Raw genomic sequence first — 23,624 nt, 5'->3', positions numbered from 1 at the left:
ACAGCTCAAGACTTGAGTTCATACTGCCTTAATATTCTTTTAATGATTTGCTGATAAATGTTCGTTTACTTTTTCTCTGACTTAAAAAAAATGGCCAAGCTTAAGAAATAGAATCATTAAAAATTTGGAAAAGAAATCCTTTTTACAATATCATTTTTACAGCAATCTGTTACAAAATTACTTTTTTTCCTGTGTAGCAAGCAAATCAAGTCTTCTGCCTATAAATTGATATGGATTCCTTAGGCAGCAATACCAACAAAACTGCCTGTTCTGTTGCATGGTGAACCTGATTCTTTTATTTTTCAATTTTATCCCTCTTCCTCTTCCACTTCTCATCCAACAAAATACAGGAGGTAACACAGCACTAGTGGCTGCTTTCTCAGCACAGTTGTGGAATATGTCAACTTAAGTCTTAATATCTTAACAGATGGGCAGCACCTTATACCAACTCCACTTTTGGAACAGAAGAATACAAGCAATGAAGAAGGATTTGTGGAAGGCAAGTTCTGACTCCTTTCTTCCAGTCACTGTTCTTAATATTTTCACCTTCAGAAAGCCACAAGGGGTGCATACTGCTGCTCCATTGGAAGCCTTGCAAACCATGAAGCTAGGGCTCAATACTGCCTATCTTTGTGCCTTTATCTTGATACTAGGCTGAGGAAATAGAATCTAGACTAAGAAGCTGCGAAAGCTTCCCTGGAGCAGCCATGAAGATACTTCATAGCCTCGACTGTTAGATTCCCCTGCCAAAAATATTACTTTGTAACCTAGGTAGTGGGTTCAATATTCATGTTTCAAAGTTGAAACCAGGTCATGACTTCAGTAATCACTAAAACCAATATACAAAGAATAAAATCCTAGATATTAGCGTAAAGAAGTTTGCACTCTCACAGAACTAGCAAACTTATTCTGCTAGGTTTATAATATACATTGTCTACATCATTTTGTAAAATTGTTTTACTTACATATTTTAAGTGTCACCAATATAAGTACCTCTAACTAATGCTTATAAAGTCACTTTTAAACAGGATGCTCAGCATTTATTTATTTAACCTGAAAAGCACCTTCTCCTCCCTTCCATGAGACAGATTGGCATAAGAATATCCCTCAACATATGACTTTTCAAATTTCTTGTCTTGAAAGAAAATATGGTTTTTTAATCTGAGATTTAAAATGCAAGATAATTCTTACCTCAACCACTGCCTATATTAAGGGTGTTGGGCCATGGCAACAGAAGCTAACCTGGGCTGCTGTGATAGTCTTCCCTCCTACTCCCAATCCCAGACGCAAGTGCCTGGTGAAGGGAGGGTGGAACCAGAACAGCAAGGTGTAGAGCAGCCTGGAGCTGCGCCCTACAGGATGCCAGCCCCACATATTTGCCCTCACTCAGAACTACTGAGAACACAAGAAACTTCTCTGAAGTGAACCAAATCTACTGACATACAGAGTTAAGAGTTTGCTGCTTCCAGGGTGTTGAACCAAGTTGATAATAGAGGTAAATAACTTGTTCCTCTGAATCAATGTAACAGCGAACTTAATTGCTAATGCCATCAGTTTGTATTTCTGACACAAAGAAAACAATATAGGTGAAAATGGCTGTCTCTCCTGCCTTCACAGTTAAATCACTTAAATGCAGATTACAGGGGACCTGCAGCTGAGCCATTGAGATCCAGCTGAGTAAAGAGATATAGAAGAAGCTATGAATTCACAAGGAGTGAAATGAAACACTTGTCGGAAAACAAACAGTGTGTAAGAGTTCAAGAAATGCATAAATAAAATTAAAACTAAGACAAGGTAAGACCTTGCTTGGAGAGCTATCAAAATAAATGTTAGATTTAAGTAAAATCTAAAAAAAGGTAGAAGGTGAGCTTCTGTGAGCAGGGGAAAGGTTGATTAATCCCAAACACGTTGAATTTTGGAAAGGAAAATTGCATGGAAGAGAGATGAAGGCAGGGTAGCTAATAAGAATTTCTGACAGTCAGGGTAACAGAGGCTGAGAAAATTCAAGCAGTTGATTTTGTGCTGGGGCACGAGATTTTACATAAAGTCTTACTCAGAATTCTGAAACACACACGTGAATTTGCTGTTTCTTATATTTAAAACTAAGATGGATATGACCATGAGCAACTTGATCCAACTTTGACATTGGCACTACCTTGATGATGGTGTTGGAATCTAAGATCTCCACAATTTGAGCCTATATTTTTCTATGACACCACATAAATGTGAGCAAATAAATTGGGGTATCTCATTACAGGAAATACATTTTTAAGGAAATAATGATGTATATGGGAAAAATGGACAATCACTTAAAATGCTTCTGGGGAAGTCATTAGTGTTTGAAGAGCAATTATAAGACAAATAAGAACCAGCAAAGAGGGAGATGCCTTATCAGGCTGAAATCAGGAAATATATGATTGAAAGACGACTGTTAATTAAATCCCTGAAGCATTAACTTCTTCATGTTGGAACAAAATATGTCATATTTAGTAATAGCAGGAAACTGGAAGGCATTGATATGCAGAAGAACTAAGAAATAATAGAATAAGATATTGAAGATGGTTGAATAAGACTTTGAAAATTGCCGTCATGTCTTGAAGGCTCCATTTGGTATTTTTATGTGCAAAATATATACTTCTGTGCAAAACCAAAATTTTTAAAATTAAATCTCAGGGTTCATCAGTTGGAAATAACAGGAAAAGGCAAGGCTGTTATCAGTTGCTTTTGTGACGATTGTGAGCTAGTATTTTTGTTTATAGTATTGGTTTTTACCAGGCTCCAAAAAAGATGAATCCAAGTGGAGGCAAATACAGAAAATTGATATTATTAGGATAAACTAGGGAATTGAAAAAATTACCTTACAGGAGAAGAACCAGGAAGCTTTGCTAGTTCAATTAGCCAAACAAAGAAAGAAAGGGTGTAAGATTGCTGACTATAAATAACATGAGGAATAAACACAAATAAACCCTATTCTATGGACAAGACTAACATAACAAAACATGGATCTGTGTTAGACATTAATAAATTTAGACTGGAAGTCAGGAGACAGTTTCTAACCAGAGTACTGAGGTATTGGAACAAACACCAATAGAAACAGTAGTAACAAAAATAATTAGTTTTAAAATGGATTTCAATGATAATATTAAAGAAATTATGTTATGTGGTTGTCTAAAATAACATGGAACTGGATTATAGAAATCCTTTCTATTTCTGTATGCTTAGGTGTGTCTGAAATCAGAATTAACTCCTGCCTTTATTGTAGCTTTTTAAAAACTATTATTTCAAATAGTAATGGTAAAAGGTTTATTTTTACTGCAGTCTTTGAATTTATCATACAAAATACTCCCTGTCTGCCTATTTTCCCTGAAGTTTTAAGATAATTTTTGGCCCAGTTTGTCTGAACAGAAACTGATGGTTAACATTCCAAACTACTCTGTAATTATAAACACTTGTCCTTGTTACTGTTCCAAAAACATTGTTAGACAATTAAAATTTGCTTTGCCAAGGAAAATATGAATCCACTTGCCTAGTCCAGTAAAAAAGAAAATGGAACAATTTGAAGTGAACCCCTAACCACTTCAGAATTTGGCATAGCTTTCAGTTCAGTAAGAAACACAATACATTGCTATGCATCTCATTGGGTAAAGAATATAAGTATTAAAAAAGAAATTATCTAGGTGGGAACAGCCTTATACAATATAAACCAACCTGAAAAATATCAATTAAACCTAAAGGATCAGCTGTAAGAACTATAGTTATTTCAAAATATAACTGCATATTCTATGCTAGTGATTTTAAAAAGATATTACATCTAATTAAATAGAAATTGAACATTCCAAATTTAATAGGTATTTAGAAAATCTTACCTTCTTAGCACTTCCACCATACTCTGGAGGTGGAAAATGTTCTTCGAGGAATTCACCCAGACCATTCAGGAGTTCTTCCCTATATTTCTTTAGTTTCAATATTTTAATTCTGAGTTCATTAAGTGCTCTAGCGTTCAGGCTAACAGTAAAAACATAGAATACGAAATTCAATAAAATAATTAAGTAGTTATCCTTAGGTAAAGAAAACCCTCTTATTTTCTATTCAACATCTTGAATCACAGGATATAAGCAGATAATAGCAATATTTTCCATGTTTCAAATATGGATTACTGATTTACTATTTGATCTATTTAACAAAACAAGCATGATTTAAGAGTTTGTTTGCTCATTTACTCTTGCTGATATCTAAACTTTTCAATATGAAACCTCAAAACTGTAGAAATACCTTTTTCTTGAATGCTGTTCAACTTGGTGTCTTCTCTCTTCTTCAATTCCATTAAGAACATCTAGGATCTGCTGCTGTTCCTCATGCCACTGCTGTTCTCTTTGAAATAGGAAAAGTAGGAAATGGCACAACAGATAAATAGTTGGGTTGGGGTTTTTTTTTGGTGTGGTTTTCCTTTTTGTTGTTGTTACTGTTTTGGTTGTTTTTTTGACTGTCCAGATAGAGTGTGGTAAAAAAGCTTACAGCATTCATAACTCCAAATTACTGTATTACCTTTCTAGACGTTCTTGCAGTTCTTGATTCTTTGACTGAACTGCTGTTAGCACTCTTTCAAGATCATTCTTTACTTTCTGCAACTATAAAAAGATAAAAGTAAACCTACAGTTTGCAGATAGCCCAGTCCATAGTATTTGTTCTGTGTAAGGTTACATCTGTAAATCTGGTAAAGAGGTCCACAATTATCTGTAATTTCTTAAGAAATATGGCTATAGAGTAACCCACTATTTTTAAAACCAGTTGGAGCTATTTAAAATGTTTCTGTCACCAGTTGCTTATTGGTGTCTTCCTGAAGCTCTGTAAAACAACATCGTTGATTTTACCTGAAGCAGATTATGGAGCACACACATGAACTGCTCATCTGATGAGAGACTGAGGAGAAAACATATACAGCACCAGGGCTGCATTGTCTAAATCATTGCAGACGTTTGCAAGAATGAATCCATGCTAATTGCACCAACATAAAATGTATAGCACTCAGAAAACAAAGATGCTGCAAAGAAAGACTAATTGCATCCATGAATTAAATGGTCCTCAGTGATATGGACATATTTAGGAGAGGAAAGAGAGAGAAATAAAACTACTGCAGCCAGCAGTTTTATGCACTGCTGAAGATAGGGAACAGTGGACTCAGTGGACGGGGCTTTCCTTAGTGTATTATGTCCTAAAAGTAGTATTTCTAATAGTTTATGTTTTTCTACTATAAACCTATGATTTGGATATATTTTGTCTCCTTCCATACAAACTATGATAACTTCTATATTTAGCTCAGAAATAAAAATTGTGAAAATATTCTACAGAAGCAAATATGCTTTATATGTACAACATCTGAAAAAAAAAATTGGAATCCTCAACACAACAGGCCACAAAATGTGATACCAGATCAAACACAACACAGCAATACAGTCACATGAAAGTGTGTAACCAAGGAACTTGTTACTAGTGAATCTGAACAGCAGTTGGGCTCCCTGTTGTGAGTGATACTAGAAGGAAGGAGCTCCTAGGAAGAAAACAAAAAAGTGGGCTTTTTTGTTTTTTCCAGCCATAGCCACAGGAACATTCTCAGGTCATATTGCATACCAATGTCCAATCAATATAGTGTAATGCTACCCATAAGACATGAAGACATTCTTGATTTGCTCTTTCTTCCAAGGCTGGAAGAACTAAAAATATTTGCAAGTTTTTGCCACAGAACTCTAGATCTAAGAATAGTGACTCTTCTGTGCAACAATGTTATGTTACTTTCTATCAAGTATGAAATGCAATATATAAAAACTTCGCTTAAAAGATCATTCATTACAACTAGGAAATTTTAGTAGTATTAATAATATAGAGGAATTAAAACCAGAACGAAACAATGCCTGATGAAACATACACAGTGTGTTAGCAGTAGTCCACCACAGGAGTAGTCATAGAAAAATGCGATATTTTTTAGATACTTTTTTCAGTTTTTTTCCAATGAAATATTATTATCTCTTAAACAAAAAGACTTACCTCTTCTTTTCCTATTGTTAACAGTGCAACTGGATTGGTAGAAATTACTGAAAAATAAAATTAATTGGTTTTTTGCGTTGGACGATATAGACTTGTTTATACTGAAAAGTATCCTGGCTAGAGAAACTTGTGTAGCATCTAAAAAACTAGCTTGGCTGTGAACAGCAGTTTAACCACATTTTGTTGTCTCCTGCTGGGCTAACATACCATCACTTTTCAGCAAGTTAAATTAGACTGAAAAAAGTGCAGTATTAATGCTTCTGGGTTATTTTCCATACCTGAACTAGCTCAGGTATGTGAAATGTGATAGTAATGTTTCCTTGGAATGCTGCAAAACATAACAATATATGGCTTATGGATTTTCTGAATAAAAGGTGAGTTGTTGTATTTGATAGCCTTCAACTGACCCCAATCAATTCTCAGTTCCATGTCAGCTTTCAGCATCTGCATAAACATATGACTTTTTCAAAAGTTAAGAATTTAGTCTGTTAACAGGAGAAATGAAAGCTACTCTAATAGGTTTAAATCTTAATATGATAGGGATAATTTTTTACCAAGTTTGGGCTCCAAATCTCTAATCTTAGAAATAATATACTTCAATAAAAGCTTTTCCTTTAACAAAAAGGAAAACCCTTAACCGTCTCATAAAAGCATTACCTATCTCCTAAATACAATATAGTTGATTTCATAAATTTATGAAAGTACTTTTTAAAAAGCAATTTTACAGGTTTTTATCTCTACAAGTTTTGAGAAGCCTTAGAATAGTAATTTTAAAAGCAGTGCTTGTTCTGAGATGAAAATCAGCAAAACTACCAAGTTCAAAATGCATTAAGTTATATATCATGATAAAATCCCTTTTACTTAGGGAATTAGCATCTCTAAATCTTAACACAAAATCTGAGTGTTCCCAAATTGAGCTTGTGTTTAAGAGCTAGTGGGTGGTAGTGGTCTGTGCTATCATTAGAGCAAGTTTTCTTTAAAAACATAATATCCTACATACACATGATAAAATTCATTGGTGTGCTTTTATTCACATTCACTAGCGTACTTGAAGAAACCCATACAACTCATCCCCACGCCACCCATCCACCATGAATATGATGAGCCCTCAGTACCTGGAATTATCAACTTCTACTATTGGTTTCTAACACTTCTTTGGTTTTGGATACCTAATCCTGAGTATGTGCTTCCCATTTAATATTCATATTGTATCTCAGAATAGAAGGCCACAATCTTGCTAGGAAAGAAATCACTAACCTTAATTTAGTGAAGGGACAGTGCAGATTTAAGACAGTGAGACAACACATTTATGGCAGCTGATACTGTAAAGAACACAGGTTGGTCTATCTATCTTACTTTCTATATTACTATCAGTTAAAGCTTTTTCAGTTACGAATCACTGCATTTGCAAAAATCAAATGTCAAACAGAATTGCCTAGTGATACATCGTACGATTACTAAGCAAAATACTACCAGATGCTAAGAAAGTAAAAGCAACTACTATGAACATGTTTATACAGAAAGTTCTATTAAAATAAGAGGAATTTGGCAGAATACTGATATTTTGCAGAGAAAAATAGAAATTGTGCAGAGACCACAACTGTTTTATATGGTTGCTTCTACTTCCTTACTTTGCAAAGGTAAAGGATAAATTCTATTTTTATGAGCCAAATTCTTGTTAAAAAGTTTTAGTTCAGCTGATTTAGCAGCTTTAGAGCTACATAAGTAGTAAAATTGAGAAAGAACAAAAGACTAAAGTAAAAGATTTGCAAAAATAAAATTTGCATTGTGGATTCAAGTGTGTTTGCCAATATTGTGCCCAAAGAAATGTAGAACTGCCAAGTTATAACCTCTGAAAATACAGTTTAAAATTGAAATGCTGATAGGCCCTCGTTTACAAGAAATGAGCTGTCTTGTTACTAAAAGCAGAAACCAAAGTAACAAGACAGCCTGATATTCATGCTCCATTAGTAAGTTATGCAATTAGTATTTCTGCTAATCCTATTTATGTAAAATTCAGACAGTGTTTCAATTAAGTAATTCCTCCTTGAAAGCAAATAATATGTAGAAAGGAGCCAAGATGTACAGAGAAGATGTAAGCACAGTAGGCTTTTCGTTTTCATACAACCACTATAACTCTCTTCAAATTCTTAGCAGCAACTTCTTTTTCTTCCCTCAGAAAGGTAGCCAGAAAGGCAAAGCTTTGGCAGCAGAATATTATTTGCATTGTAATATGCATAGATCATTTCTCTGGTACAAAATTAAGTTTTCTTCTAATAATAAATCTTATCACCTGGGAACAAGTAAGAATGGTTGAGCAAAGCAAGTCAGCAAGCCAATAAAAGTAGGTTGAGCCCCAAATAGCTTAGAGTTTAAAATAATTACATATTTTAGTAAGAAAACCTAACATCTCCAGGTATTTTACCCAGATAAAAACCATAAGTACTTTCAACTCATTCGTTTTAGGCCAGCGGTTTATTCATGAGCAGCAGCCAAAAACCAGTATTTCCCAGATTAATTAAATGTCATACTTTTTGTCTACATATTTCTAAGAAGCATTTGAAGCTGACCATTCTTAGTGACAGGCTTACAAAGCGCAGGAACTATGAAATAATTTTAATAGAGCAACAATATCTATTCATAAGAAAGACAAAATATTTTTTCCAGCTCTTATTTGACAAAATATTGGAAATTACCACTTGCTGTCTAAAACAGATTCCTATAATTTTGTAAAAACAAACCAAACATGCACCACCACCACCAATCCCGCACCGCACCCCCACCCCCCCAAAAAAAAAAACTAACCCCAACAACCCAAAAAACTAAACAAAACACACAACCCAAGCCTCTTCTGGCATAAAAAATATTCAATTGCATCAATGTATCCATTTAAATATTAACTAAGTTTTACTGGGTTGAAAGGTGCTATTGGTTCTTTGACAGGAGACGTAACAGTGAGTGCTACCAGGTTACTAATGATAGTACAGTGTGAACTGGTTTAGGAGTCTCCAAATGGAACACCAGAAAAAACAGATTACTTTACTCACACTTAGATTCTGAATGGTTTCATTTTCAGTGTCTGGCCACAGACACTGTTGCAGCCTAGCAATAGAGTGAAATCAGTCAGCACTGATGCCTATGTACAAAAACAATTTTGAAGAACTGTGGAATTTATACCTTTTGACTGATAATGCCTAACAAATATGAGCTACCACTTGTCTCAGTGGTTTGTGCTTCTCAGGATCAATAAGTGATCTAGATTCCTGTGTTGTTAAAATAAACTGAAGTGGCTTTTACCACCTTTTCTTGACCTGAAAACTCTGACCCCTTTTAAATCCAAGCTAGATATTTTATTACAGTTTACCAGGCTTACCGCTAAAGGTTTACTTCAAAGTTCCAGCTAGTACGTCATAATACGACACACTTTTGTGAAGTAGTAATAATAAAAAAACCCCAAACAAAATCAAAGGAGGTACAGTTAAAAATATGTCTTGGTAAATTATTGTTAGTTTAGTAGCAGCACTTGCAAAGGTCAAAAAATATCAGCTTCTTAATAGTCAAAATGAAGAAAAAATTCTTTGCCAAAGTAGTTCTGTCCTAAAAAGGAAATACAAATAACAAATGGAGAAGAAGCAATCACAGAAAGGAGAAACCTGAGGGAAGGTAGCAGCATAATGAACTTTTGTTATTTTGTTAGGAGATCTGCTAACAGTTATTTTTCCATTTAACTAGCTGATTAATAGTGATATGAACTAGGAATTTATTTCTTCATAATCATAAGATTAAGTTATAGTAGAATTCTCTTTGAATTCTAAGTTCAGTTAGAACTGAAGTGCAAAAAAGAAGATAGAAATGAAACATACATGCTACTGTAGGAAGTATTTAATTTAATTTTTGATTAATTATAGTATGCAAATACAATCAGCAGACAATTGATATATACACAGATGCCTAGATGAAAGAGCCTTTGCAGAAGTTTATATGACTATACCTTATATGGAAGCAGTTACTTACTTTCAGGATTTCTTTTTTGCCATTGATTATATTCTGCTGTTAAAGCTTTCATTCGCATCATTAACAAGAAAACCTGTACAACAAGAAAAGAAGCGCCTCTTGAAGTATGTTTACTTGCATTGGAGTAAAATGAGATAGAACAGGATAGAAACCCAATTATTAGGTTTATACAGCAGAAAACAAGAGCATATATTACAATAGGCCACTTATTCCTTCAAAATATTTAAGAAGCAAGTGGATTCTTAAATCAAGAAACATTTTTATTCTTTTTTCAGAAGAGGGAGATCAGAAGCAGTCAGAGTTGGAAAATTTTCCCCCATTTTCCTCTGTAATATCAGACAATGACCATAACTAAAGATGAGCCACTAGAAGTAATGACAATACTTTACATTCCCACTCCTCCTTAGATGCATGGTTGACACATTTTTAAGGTTAAATGGATTGTGCTTGATATGTGCGATGACTAAGCAAAAGATTGGCTTCCAAAAAAAATAGTAAAACAAATCATCTATCAAAACCACATCTCTGGACTAACATAAAATGCTTTAGAATTAGTGCTCTACCTCACTGTAATCACTGAAAATACAGGAGCAATAAGAAACAACACAAATTTGGAAAAGTTTATTTAAAAACCCAGACTAAACGACCATAGATCTTTAAAGGTATACTTATTTTAATATCTTAACATGTTCTAGAGAAATAATGTATTAATTATTACTATTCCACTTCCTGAAACTGAGGACTACACCTATAATTTTTCTTCAAATACATTGTAAATTACATATAGATACCACACTACAAGTAATCTGGTAAGAAATTAGCATACGTTTAATTACAAAAGATGCGGCTGATATAATCAAGCATTTCATAAAAAGAACTGCAGATTGCATTTGGCTTTACATCAACTAAAAAGAGAAAAATATGCTAAGAATCAACAGCCAAGTTCTTATAATAAAAATATCAAGAATCGACAAGCTTAGCTTTTCACTACCCAAAATAACTTTGTAAAGAACATCTTCAAAAGACAACTTTTTAGAATAAAGGAAAAGAAAACAAACGCAAACCAGAAGAAACAGGGAGAGACAGTATCAAAAGCCTTACTAAAATCCAGAAAAACCTACATCTATCGCCTTCCCTTCCTCCACTAGGTGGGTGACCTTATCATAGAAGGATATCAAACTAGTTAAACAGACCTTTCCCTTTGTGAAGCTATATTGACTGTGCCTGATGATTGCATGATTCTTTAAATGCCTTCCAATAGTACCCAGTGTAATCTTCTTCATAATTTTTCCAGGAACTGAGGTTCTAAACAGGTCTGTAGTCCCCTGGGTCAATACAAGTGCTCATATTAGGGCTGCAATAAGATCCCATGAAAGCTACTGACAGATGATTCAACACGATCTCTTCCTTTCCTCCCTATTTTCTATCATGAAGTGCAATCATAATTTAATCTTCATTTTTGCAAGTCCATTTAATCATTGCCTTGCTATGACAGTTTAAGAAAAGCACATCTCAGAAGCTTAAGTGTTAATTTCAAGGTTATAATGTGCTTCAGTAAAGCTGCAAAGAAACATAAAAACCTCAGTCTACGTCTAATTAAAATAATGAAAAATTTATTTCTACTTATATATATACACCTATATACTTATCCAGAGTCCTAAAAGGAGAAAAAGATAGTATTTTATGCATTTAAATATGCATCTTCATGTATTTATTGTGATTAAGTAACAGTTTAGAACATAGCTTATTAATAGCAAGTAACTGATATTAGTAATCACACAGTAATTAAACCTCAATGTATTCAACAGATAAATCGCTCAAGAAAAGTGCTCTTTTCTTCAGTTATTCTGTCAAGTGTGTTGAATTAACCACCTGAATACTCTTACTGAAGTCACACAAGATGGAGATTTTTAAGACCTACATATTCCACTCAGCCAGACTAATGTTTAACTATTTATACTTCCCAAATCTGGGGTCCTCGTATAAATTATATTTTAAAGGTTCCTATGTAGAATTTACAAACAACTAAACAGTGAGCCAGCATCGCATATTCCGCAAAATTTAAAGGATACAGTATCTCATGTCCATGTACTCAGCATCACTTAATTTCTAATTCAAGCACATCAGTTTCCTAATGATATCCACAAATGGGGAACAACTGTAATTTGCAAATACAAAGTTCTAGAGTAAAACTAAAGGGACTTGTATTTTCACAAATTACGTATACACTGATTAGGAAATAGTCCAAATGGGTATTGAAGTTACACAGCCCTCCAGTTTGCTGCCTCTGTTAGTCATCTATCAGTTGTGTGGCAGGAATGCATGTAACCTTTTTGCTATGCATAAATGCAACTTTTCAGTATTTGCTAGACACATATTTCGGAATACAGCCTCAAAGTTAATAAAACTGTCAGCTTTAGAGAATAACTGAATATAATTTAGTTTCCTTCTTTTGGAAACACACCATATCTTTACAGAAAACTAAATATTTGTGGAGGATAAAAAACCAAAATACTATCTTACCTTGTGACCTGGTTTTAACACTGCTTCCTTTCCAACAAGCCTGCTCTGATACTTGGTAGAAAACAAACAAAACACAATGTTTACTTACTCTGTATCATTTTGTAAGAAAGAAACATGATGCTTGAAAATTCTAATGAAAGTTATTCAATATAGGAAAAAAGTTTTCATTTGGCTCCTACCACATCCCTCAGAGCCTGACCCAGTACAGCAAATTAGGAAACACTTTAAATCATACTATAGAAAAAAAGTAGAACTTTGATTAACTGAAAAGTAGAAAAGTAGCAGATAATAAAAGATGTATGATTTGAGGAAACAGGCAAGTTATGAAAGAAAAGTTGAGATGGGAAAAGACACTGAACAGATGAACATGAGAAACTAGGAGGAGAGTCAGACAAGGCTGAAGAGGGAAGCTGCTGAGAAGGTAACGCACTTGCTGCTACTGTTCTGGCTCTCCAAACATAGCAATCTCATTATAATACAAAGCAATCTCATAATACACATTTCTCGTTCTAATGCATTTAAGGCAATGTACTGTACACTCCAGAAACAGTGTGATTTTCAGGACGACTTTTCAGACTCAAAAATCTTACAGGATCCATAGCATTCCCTCAGAACTGTTAAAAGTTTAGCTTTCCTGGGATTCCTGTAAACAAAAATAGCTTGCTCTAAAATATTATTAGCATATTGGACAATATATCGGGAGATAAATCTTATTCCTGATGATGTAACTGTCAGTTTGCATGAGCACATTCCAATATCATCATCCTTCTAAGCCTCCTCCTCCACCCATTCTCGCTCTCCTTCAAGATCCAAAGTACTTTTGAACAGCAGTGAATCCCATATTGTACGAGGCTAAAGAGAGAAGCATCTTAAGTATCAGTGTGCTGGTACTACCAGAACACAAGTAAATTGTTTAATTTTCTCTGGTTTTAACATGTACTCCCATTCTATTTAACTAAATCATAACATCAGCACACTGTAAACAAAGTTTGACACTGCAAGGCATTCTTCAACCTTTGGCCTGTCTGAAGATCTTTTCTTCTTCTCCTGCCTTTCTTTTTCTGGTTTTGTTGAGGAGGTTCTTTGGAGCGGGTGAGGTAAGCATGCAGTGAAGGACAGGGAGATGAATAAAAATATGCTGAGCAATGTTTATAACAAATCTAGTCTATCACTTGTGATTTGCTTACCTCTTCCATCTGCTTCCAAATATTCTCACAGTCATCCAGGAGTTCTTCCTTGGCAGCTACAGAAGATTTTGCGTCACTGGTATTTTCTGGTAAATATTCAGCCTATTAGCAAGCAAATAGAACAGTTATCATGTAGGTCTACAATATTTATTAACAGGTTACTGAATCATACCTGCAACCTCAAGTCCAATATGTAACGGAGCAATCCCTCTGAATCCAAAGCATTCGGTTAACTTCCCTATATTTCTAGGCAGCACCCAATTGTGCAGTAAAACCAGCTACCTATAGTACTGTTGTAAAATTTTAAGACACTAAATAAAGTTTTAAAAAATTGAATCAAAGTGCTAAATTTGCAGAAATGCATTGATTATCTGCAATGGCATTTTTTTTCTGACAACTAAGAAACAATAAGAGAATCTTACATCTACAAAGCCACAACTGTCTTCCACATATCTGCAAAGTTCTTAAGCATATGCTTCTGCTCTGTCTTCCAATACATGTTCTAATCTATTTTGCCTTATGACAACTTGAATTCAGAATCTTTCTGATTAACAAATTAAAATGTCTTGGAGGTTACTAGAAAAACAAAAGAGCCTGAAAGATATGCAGGCAACCAAAGCAAGAGTGTGCCAGGACAGCCAAAAGGAAAATCAACCCAAGTTAAATGAAAAACTTTGAGAAACTCTTGGGGCAGATAGAAAGTTAATGCTAGATAAATCTATGAAGGGATACAAGCACATCAGTTAAGAGGGAGAAACAAGAAGGGCCAAAATGGCACTCACAGGAAATTTTTTTTTTTTAAGGTAAAACAACCAACAGGAGTTTCCTGGATGTACAACATACAGAAAGCCTTTGAAAATACTTAAATGGATCACTAAGACCAACAAATACTTAGAGAATAAAGAGAGACATAAAAAAAGATAAAGATCTACAGTGAAATAAACATATCTGTCTTCTTAATGATGCACACATTCTTAATTCAACCTTTCGTTCCTTTTCAGAACAAAAAGGCAGCAGAGAAAATGATATTGAAAACCCAAATAATTTAAAAGGAGTGTCTTGCTTTAACCCCAGCCAGCAACTAAGCACCACACAGCAGCTCGCTCACTGCTCCCACCCAGTGGGATGAGGGAGAGGATTGGAAGGCAAAAGGAAGAAAACCCATGGGTTGAGATAAGAACAGTTTAATCACAAAAATAATTTTAAAAAATCATAAAAAAATAATAAAAACCCACCCCCAAATAAAAATAAAAAACACACACACCCCAAATCAACTGCCCCCCCAAATGTCACACCCCCTCCACCCCAAAAAATATCACAAAACAAAAAAGTAATGAAAAGGAAAACATGAGAGGGACAAAACCCAGGGGGGTGGGGGGGAAGTGATGCAATTGCTCACCACCTGCTGACCAACATCACTCACTGTGCCCACCGAGCATGATGTCACATGGTACAGAATATCACTTTGGCCAGCTTGCATCAGCTGTCCTGGCTGTGCTCCCTCCCCTCCCAGCTTCTTGTGCACCCAGCAGAGCATGGGGAGCTGGAAAAGTCCTTGACTAGGGTGAGCACTGCGTAGCAACAACTAAAACATCAGTGTGTTGTCAACATAATTCTCACACTAAATCCAAAACACAGCACTGTACCAGCTACTAGGAGGAAAATTAACTTTATCTCAGCAGAAACCATTATCCACCCCTTCTTCTATGCCATTTACATCATGTCCAGGTCCTACCCTTTCCAGTACATTCCAGTTAATCACCACCACTTTCCCTGTCTTTTGATATATATATTTACACACACACACACGTACAAACAGATACCATTCCCTTAGTCTATAGACCATCCCTCTAAAATGTCCATTGAGTTCAATCAGTCCATGGCTTTGGGCTCCATCTGTCATAAGAATCTTTCAGGGCAGGAGAGATGTTGTGTGTGGTGTTGCATACTGAAGTCAGTCCTTCCATCACTGCTGTACTTTGCTTGGTTTAATCCAAGTTCATTCTTCATTAATCTGTGAGATTCTTACTGTGATACCATTAATATGGTATATAGCTATCACAGAAGAGATGACATACAACATTACATAGCAATTAACAGCACACCATTCAGTTCATTGGCTGTTTTCACCCAAAATCAAATCCCCTTGAGGCACACATCGGACTCCTCCATCCTCCCGCATCACCCACCAAGTGCACCCAGGTCCTCGAGCAAAAGCAATCCCACAAATGGGTTTGCCTTTGCCTGAGGCAGGAAGAACCCAGACTGTTTTCCCCAGCATACTTTTTACGTGCACTACAGCGACTCTATCCCCTTCCACAGTATGTAGGATTTCTGACTGGGCAGGGCCAGCTCAATTGGCAGATCCCCTTGTGTTGACTAACCACGTGGCTTTTGCTAAATATGTATTCCAGTGCTTGAATGTGTCCCCCCTCCCTTGCTCTCAGTGTAGTTTTTAACAGTCCATTGTACCGTGCAATTTTCCCAGAGGCTGGCGTGTGACAGGGGATGTGATACACCCACTCAATGCTGTGCTTTTTGGCCCAGGTGTCTTATGAGGTTGTTTCAGAAATGAGTCCCATTGTCTGACTCAATTCTCTCTGGGGTGCCATGTCGCCACAGGACTTGTTCTTTGAGACCCAGGATAGCATTCCAGGCAGTGACATGGGGCATGGGGTATGTTTCCAGCCAGCGGTTGCTTCTACCATTGTAAGCACATGGCGCTTGCCTTGGCGGGTCTGTAGGAGTGTGATACAGTCAATTTGCCAGGCCTCCCCATATTTATATTTCAGCCATCATCCCCCATACCACAGAGGCTTTACCCGCTTCACTTGCTTGATTGCAGCGCATGTTTCACATTCGTGGATAGCCTGTGCAATAGTGTCCCTGGTCAAGTCCACCCCTCGATCATGAGCCCACCTGTATGTTGCATCTCTCCCTTGATGGCCTGAGCTGTCATGGGCCCACTGAGTGTTGCCAGTCCAGATCCACCTAAGTCCCTTCAATCTTGGCAGCTTGATCCACCTGCTGGTCGTTTTGATGTTCTTCAGTGGCCTAACTCTTGGGGACGTGAGCATCCACATCACATACTTTCATAACCAGGTTCTCTACCTGGGCAGCAATATCTTGCCACAATGCAGCAGCCCAGATGGGTTTGCCTCTGCACTGGCAGTTGTTCTGATTCCATTGCTGCAACCACCCCCACAGGGCATTTGCTACCACCCATGAATTTGTACAGAGACAGAGTACTGGCCACTTTTCCCGTTCAGCGATGTCTAAGGCCAGCTGGATGGCCTTTACCTCTGCAAACTGGCTCGATTCACCTTCTCCTTCAGCAGTTTCTGCTACTTGTCGTGTAGGACTCCATACAGCAGCCTTCCATCTCCAATGCTTTCCCACAAGACGACAGGACCCATCAGTGAACAGGGCATACTGCTTCTCATTTTCTGGCAGTTTGTTATAGAGTGGGGCTTCTTCAGCACGTGTCACCTCCTTCTCTGGTGATAATCCAAAACCCTCGCCTTCTGGCCAGTCCATGATCACTTCCAAGATTCCTGGGCAACTGAGGTTTCCTACTCAAGCTCACCGGGTGATCAGTGCAACCTATTTACTCCATGTAGCATCAGTTGCATGATGTGTAGAGGGGACCCTGCATTTGAACATCCAGCCCAACACCAGCAGTCGGGGTGCCAGGAGGAGCTGTGCCTCAGTACCAACCACTTCTGAAGCAGATCAAAACCCTTCATACGCTGCCAATATCTCTTTTTCAGTTGGAGTATAGCAGGCCTCAGATCCTCTGTATCCATGACTCCAGAATCCTAGGGGTCGACCTTGGGTCTCCCCATGTGCTTTCTGCCAGAGGCTCCAGGTAGGACCTTTCTCCCCAGCCATGACATAGAGCACATTTTTTTCATCTTGTCCTGCCAGGACTGGCCCAAGAGCTACTGCATGGACTATCTCCTGTTTAATCTGTTCAAAGGCTTATTGTTGCTCAGGGCCCCATTTGAAATCATTCTTCCAGATCACTTGATAGAGAGGGCTTACGATCATACTGTAATTTGGAATATGCATTCTCCAAAAACCCACAATGCCCAAGAAAGCTTGTGTTTCCTTTTTGCTAGTTGGTGGAGACATGGCTGCTATTTCGTTGATCACATCCATTGGAATCTGACGACGACCATCTTGCCATTTTATTCCTAAGAACTGGATTTCTCGTGCAGGTCCCTTCACCTTACTTTGTTTTATGGCACAATCAGCTTTCAGAAGGATTTGGACTATTTTCTTTCCTTTCTCAAAAACTTCTTCCGCTGTGTTGCCCCACACAATGATGTCATCAAAGTACTGAGGGTGTTCTGGAGCTTCTCCATGTTCCAGTGCAGTATGGATCAGTCCATGGCAAATGGTAGGGCTGTGTTTCCAGCCTGGGGCACTCAGCTCCAGGTGTACTGGACACCCATCCAAGTGAAAGCAAACTGTAGCCTGCACTCTGCTGCCAGAGGGAGTGAGAAAAATTATATCAATTGTGGCATACCACTTGGCTGCCTTTGACTCCAGTTCGTATTGAAGTTCTAGCATATCTGGCATGGCAGCACTCAGCAGTGGAGTGACTTTGTTCAGGCCACGATAGTCTACTGATAGTCTCCACTCTCCATTAGACTTCTGCACTGGCCATATGGGACTGTTAAAGGGTGAGTAGGTCTTACTGATGACTCCTTGGCTCTCCAGTCGACGAAGAGTCAAGCTCTTCCCCTTGGGGGTACTGAGTAGTGTTGAACAGGGCTTTGGTATGCATGGGCCAGACCCCAGCACGTTGCAGTGATTTGTGTCTCTCTGGAGTTGCCAGGGTGACAAGATACTTTCTGCAGACACTATCAGTTTTTCAGGACTCTATACTAGTTTAGGGCTGAAGTCCCAAAACACTGGAGGTGCCCACTGTCTTAGGCATTTGCCCATATTATCTATCCCACGTACCCTGCCACTCAGAACTATCAAGCCCTGGGGCAGATCTCTGTATGATATTCTTAAATTGCTTATTAACCTTAGACAAAACCAAAACAGCATTCCCAAGAAATACCAATATGTCTGTCTTAACTACCCAAGGATGTTCAAGATACTGAAAAGTTATTGTAATGGAGGAGGAAACATGATACAAGAAGGTAGTGATGGTGCCGTTCTGTATTTCCTCCAAAAAAACCTCTCAGAGGAGGAAGTATGATTGCTACTTTTATCCATGAGGTGGTACCCAAAGTACAGTAATGGCTTCAATACAAACCCTAAATAGCAGATAAAGCTCAGGATCAGTGTTTTAATAACAAATCTCCCAGGCAAAACATTGCTAATCACTGCAGAGCACAGCAAACTACAGAAAACGTCAATCTTTAACATGTACAGCAAAAACAAGGGCATAGAATCATAGAATTGTTTAAGTTGGAAGACACCCTTAAGATCATTGAGTCCAACTGCTAACCTATCACTGCCAAGTCCACCATTAAACCATATCCTCAAGCACCACATCTACCTTCTTTTAAATACCTCCAGGGATGGACACTCAAGCACCTCCCTGGGCAGCCTGTCCCAATGTTTGACAACACTTTCAGTGAAGAAGTTTTTTCTGATGTCCAACCTAACCTTCCCCTGGCACAGCTTGAGGCCATTTCCTCTCGTCCTATCGCTTGTTACTAGGGAGAAGAGTCCAACCCCCACCTCACTACAACCTCCTTTCAGGTAGTTGTAGAGAGCAATAATGTCTCCCCCAGCCTCCTCTTCTCCAGACTAAACAACCCCAGCTCCCTCAGCCACTCCTCGTAAGACTTGTTCTCTGGACACGCTCCAGCACCCCAATGTCCTTCTTGTAGTGAGGGGCCCAAAACTGAACACAGTACTCGAGGTACGGCCTCACCAGTGCCAAGTACAGGGGCACGATCAACTCCCTGCTCCTGCTGGCCACACTATTCCTGATACAAGCCAGGATGCCGTTGGCCGCCTTGGCTGCCTGAGCACACTGCCGGCTCACGTTCAGCCGGCTGTCAACCAGCCCCCCCAGGTCCTTTTCCTCCAGGCAGCTCTCCAGCCACTCCTCCCCAAGCCTGTAGCATTGCATGGGGTTGTGACCCAAGTGCAGGACCCGGCACTTGGCCTTGTTGAATCTCATACCGTTGGCTCCGGCCCAACGATCCAGCCTGTCCAGGTCCCTCTGTAGGGCCTTCCTGCCCTCCAGCAGATCGACACTTCCACCCAGCTTGGTGTCATCTGCAAACTTACTGAGGGTGCACTCAATCACCTCATCCAGATCATCAGTGAAGATACTGAACAGGACCGGCCCCAACATTGAGCCCTGGGGAACACCGCTTGTGACTGGCTGCCAACCAGATTTTACTCCATTCGCCACCACTCTCTGGGCTCGGCCATCCAGCCAGTTTTTAACGCAGCGCAGAGTGCACTTGTCCAAGCTGTGAGCGGCCAGCTTCTCCAGGAGAATGCTGTGGGAGACAGTGTCAAGGGCCTTACTAAAGTCCAAGTGGACAACGTCCACAGCCTTCCCCTCATCCACTGAGCAGGTCACCTTATCATAGAAGGAGACGAGGTTAGTGAGGCAGGACTTCCCTTTTATAAACCCATGCTGGCTGAGCCCAATCCCCTGGTTGTCCCACACGTGCACGTAATGGTGTTCAAGATGATCTGCTCCATGACCTTTCCCAGCACCGAGGTCAGGCTGACAGGCCTGTAGTTACCCAGATCCTCCTTCCAACCCTTCTTGTAGAGGACTGGAAACTAGAGGATGTGACAGCCATCTGGGACTTCCCCAGTTGACCGTGACTTCTGATAAATGATGGAGTGGCCTGGCGAGCTCCTCTGCCAGCTCCCTCAGTATCCTTGGGTGGATCCCATCCGGCCCCATGGACTTGTGAACATCCAGGTGAAGGAGCAGGTCGGTGACTGCCACCTCTTTAACAACTGGGACTTCATTCTGCATACTATCTCCATCTCCCAGCACAGGGGCCTGACAACCCTGAGGATGACCAGTCTGACTATTAAAGACTGAGGCAAAGAAAGCATTAAGTGCCTCAGCCTTCTCCTCATCTTTCGTGGCAAGGTTACCTTCCGCATCCAACAAAGGAGGGAGAGTCTCCCTGGCCCTCCTTTTGTCACCGATGTATTTATAAAAACATTTTTGTTATCCTTAACAGTGGTGGCCAATTTAAGTTCCAGCTGGGCCTTCGCCTTCCTTATCTTTTCCCTGCATAACCTCACAACCTCCTGTAGTCCTCCTGAGTCACCTGCCCCTTATTCCAAAGGCAGTAAGCTCTCCTTTTTTTCTTGAGTTCCAGCCAAAGCTCCCTATTCAGTCAAGCCTGTCTTCTCCCCTGCCTGCTCGACTTATGGCACATGGGGACGGCCTGCTCCTGTGCCTTTGAGACTTCCTTCTTTAATAACATCCAGCCTTCCTGGACTCGTTTGCCCTTCAGGACTGCCTCCCAAGGGACTCTCTTAACCAGACTCCTTAACAATCCAAAGTCTGCCCTTCTGAAGTCCAGGGTAGTGGTTTTGCCGATCCTTTTCCTTACTTCTCCAAGAATCAAAAACTCTATCATGTCATGGTCGCTGAGCCCAAGACAGCCTCCGACCACCACATCACCCACCAGGCCTTCTCCGTTCGTAAACAGCAGGTCCAGCGGGGCACCTCCCCAGGTTGGCTCACTTACCAGTTGCATCAGGAAGTTATTTTCCACACACTCCAGGAACCTCTGAGACCGCTTTCTCTCTGCTGTGTTGTATTTCCATCAGATATCTGGTAAGTTGAAGTCTCCCACGAGAACTAGGGCTAGAGATAGTGAGACTTCAGCCAACTGCTTGCAGAGTACATCATCTGTCTCCTCATCCTGGTTGGGTGGTCTGTAACAGACTCCCACCAGGATGTCTGCCTTTTTGGCCTTCCCCCTGATCCTTACCCATAAGCACTCAACCTCATCATTACCGTCATTGAGTTCTAGGCAGTCAAAACACTAACATACAAGGCTATCCCTCCACCTCTCTCCTTGCTTGCCTGTCCCTTCTAAAGAACTTGTAGCCGTCCATTGCTGTGCTGCAGTTGTGTGAGTCATCCCACCATGTTTCCACGATGGTGACCACATCATAGTTTCCCTGGAATGAGATGACTTCCAGCTCCTCCTGTTTATTGCCCACGCTGCGTGCATTGGTATAAATGCACTTCAGTTGATCTATTGATCTCTTTTCCAACACAGGTCTGCTACCCCTAGGCTCATTCTTAGCAAGCCTGGTTTTATCCCCTGCCCCCTTCATATTGAGTTTAAAGCCCTCTCAACGAGGCCTGCTAACTCCTGAGCCAGAAGCCTTTTCCCCCTTTGCGATACATGAACCCCATCTGTCTCTAGCAGGCCCGGGGCCATGGAAACTGCCCCATGATCAAAAAACCCAAAATTCCACCACTGGCACCAGCCTCCGAGCCACGTGTTAATGAGATGGGACTTCCTGTTCCTTTCCATATGTCTCCTGGCTACCGATGGGATGGAGGAAAACACTACCTGCGCTCCTGATCCTTCAAGTAATCACCCCAGTTCTCTAAAGTCCCTTTTGATTGTCTTTGAGCCTCTCTCAGCTACCTCATCACTGCCAACCTGAACAACCACTAGTGGACAATAATTGGATCCTTTTACTAGCCCAGGGAGCTTCCGGGTAATGTCTCTTATCCTTGCCCCAGGGAGGCAGCAGACTTCCCTATGGGATGGGTCCGGTCGGCACATCAGGCCTTCTGTTCCCCTCAGAAGGGAGTCCCCTACAACAATTACCCTTCTTTTTTTCTTACCAGTGGCCGTTGTAATGCGTAGGGCTGACTGGTTCCCTCTAGTCAACCCCTTGGATGGATCACTGTGTCTTTGTCCTCCTGGCCCTTGGGTTCCAGAGCCTCATACCTATTGTGTAAGGGCACCTGGGCGGGCGAAGTCAGCCAGGAGAGGATTTGCCTACTGCACCGAGCAGGGATCTGAATCCATCTTCCGTCTCTTGGGTCCCCTCCCTCTGCCTGGTGGCACGAGGGCAGGGGAGCCACTCCTTCTCTTGATGCTTCTATCTGGTGTGCTTGTCTCAGGGATGGTATGGAGTGGCTCCACCAGTCTATCTCCCTCTCACATTCCCTGATACACCTCAATCTCGCAACTTCTTTCAGCTCTGCCACCGTGCTGAGCAGATCCTCCACCTGCTCACACCTCATGCAGGTCCTGTCTCAGGAGCCCTCCATGACTGGAGCAAGGCTCTGGCACTCCCTGCAACCAGAGACCTGGGTGGCTGCCTGTTTTAGTGGGAGTTCTGTCTGCGTTGCCACATGCCTCCTGGTGATAGCTCTTGTCCGAGCAGAGACCATGGCTAAGTCTTTTCTGGGAGTGCGCAGACCACGAGGAGAGCTCGCCAGCTGCCTGCTCGCCCTGCCTGTGCGAACTGCCTGCTCGCCCTGCCTGTGCGAACTGCCGCGCCACGCCCTGTTTGCCTGTCCTGGTCGCTCGCGCTCCCTAGGGGCCTGTTTAAATCTCCCGCCGTTGCCCCAGCAACGCCCAAGCCCCATCTGCCTCGGTCGCGAGAGCAGCCAGTTGCTTTTGGCGCGAGGGCCCCACTGGGCTCTTTATCAGGTTCCCTGGCACAGGAAACCCCCTTTTCTACCCCAATCTAGTGCCCAGTCGCAGGACTTACCACTGCTGCCGCCACTGCGTGCCTCACCAACTGCATGGTACAGGTTAGATAAAGTAATATTGAAAACAGTCAATGGTGTGACCAGCAACTGTTATTATCTCAAACCCTTCATGCCCCACGTTGGGTACCAAAAAAGACTGTCATGGTTTAGGCCCA

General features: G+C 40.1%; 1 protein-coding gene across 3 annotated transcripts in view; it reads right to left on the bottom strand.

Annotated features, from left to right (window-relative positions):
- CENPK (centromere protein K) overlaps positions 1-23,624 on the bottom strand; it is a 550,311-nt gene that overhangs the window by 3,603 nt on the left and 523,084 nt on the right. For 2 of the 3 annotated variants that reach the window (XM_075078878.1, XM_075078877.1), the window contains exons 2-8: positions 13,767-13,868; positions 12,580-12,630; positions 10,057-10,129; positions 6,043-6,089; positions 4,546-4,628; positions 4,273-4,371; positions 3,867-4,005 (exon numbers count right to left, since the gene is read on the bottom strand). In XM_075078878.1, coding sequence (XP_074934979.1) covers positions 3,867-4,005; positions 4,273-4,371; positions 4,546-4,628; positions 6,043-6,089; positions 10,057-10,129; positions 12,580-12,630; positions 13,767-13,868 — 594 coding nt within the window. Of the gene's footprint in view, positions 1-3,866; positions 4,006-4,272; positions 4,372-4,545; positions 4,629-6,042; positions 6,090-10,056; positions 10,130-12,579; positions 12,631-13,766; positions 13,869-21,469; positions 21,589-23,624 lie in introns of those variants that run through there. The other variant, XM_075078876.1, reaches the window with a different exon arrangement.

The sequence above is a fragment of the Phalacrocorax aristotelis genome, chromosome Z (genome assembly GCF_949628215.1).
Source record: "Phalacrocorax aristotelis chromosome Z, bGulAri2.1, whole genome shotgun sequence".
Taxonomy (NCBI): Eukaryota; Metazoa; Chordata; class Aves; order Suliformes; family Phalacrocoracidae; genus Phalacrocorax; species Phalacrocorax aristotelis.
This window is presented reverse-complemented; position numbering and strand designations above follow the sequence as displayed.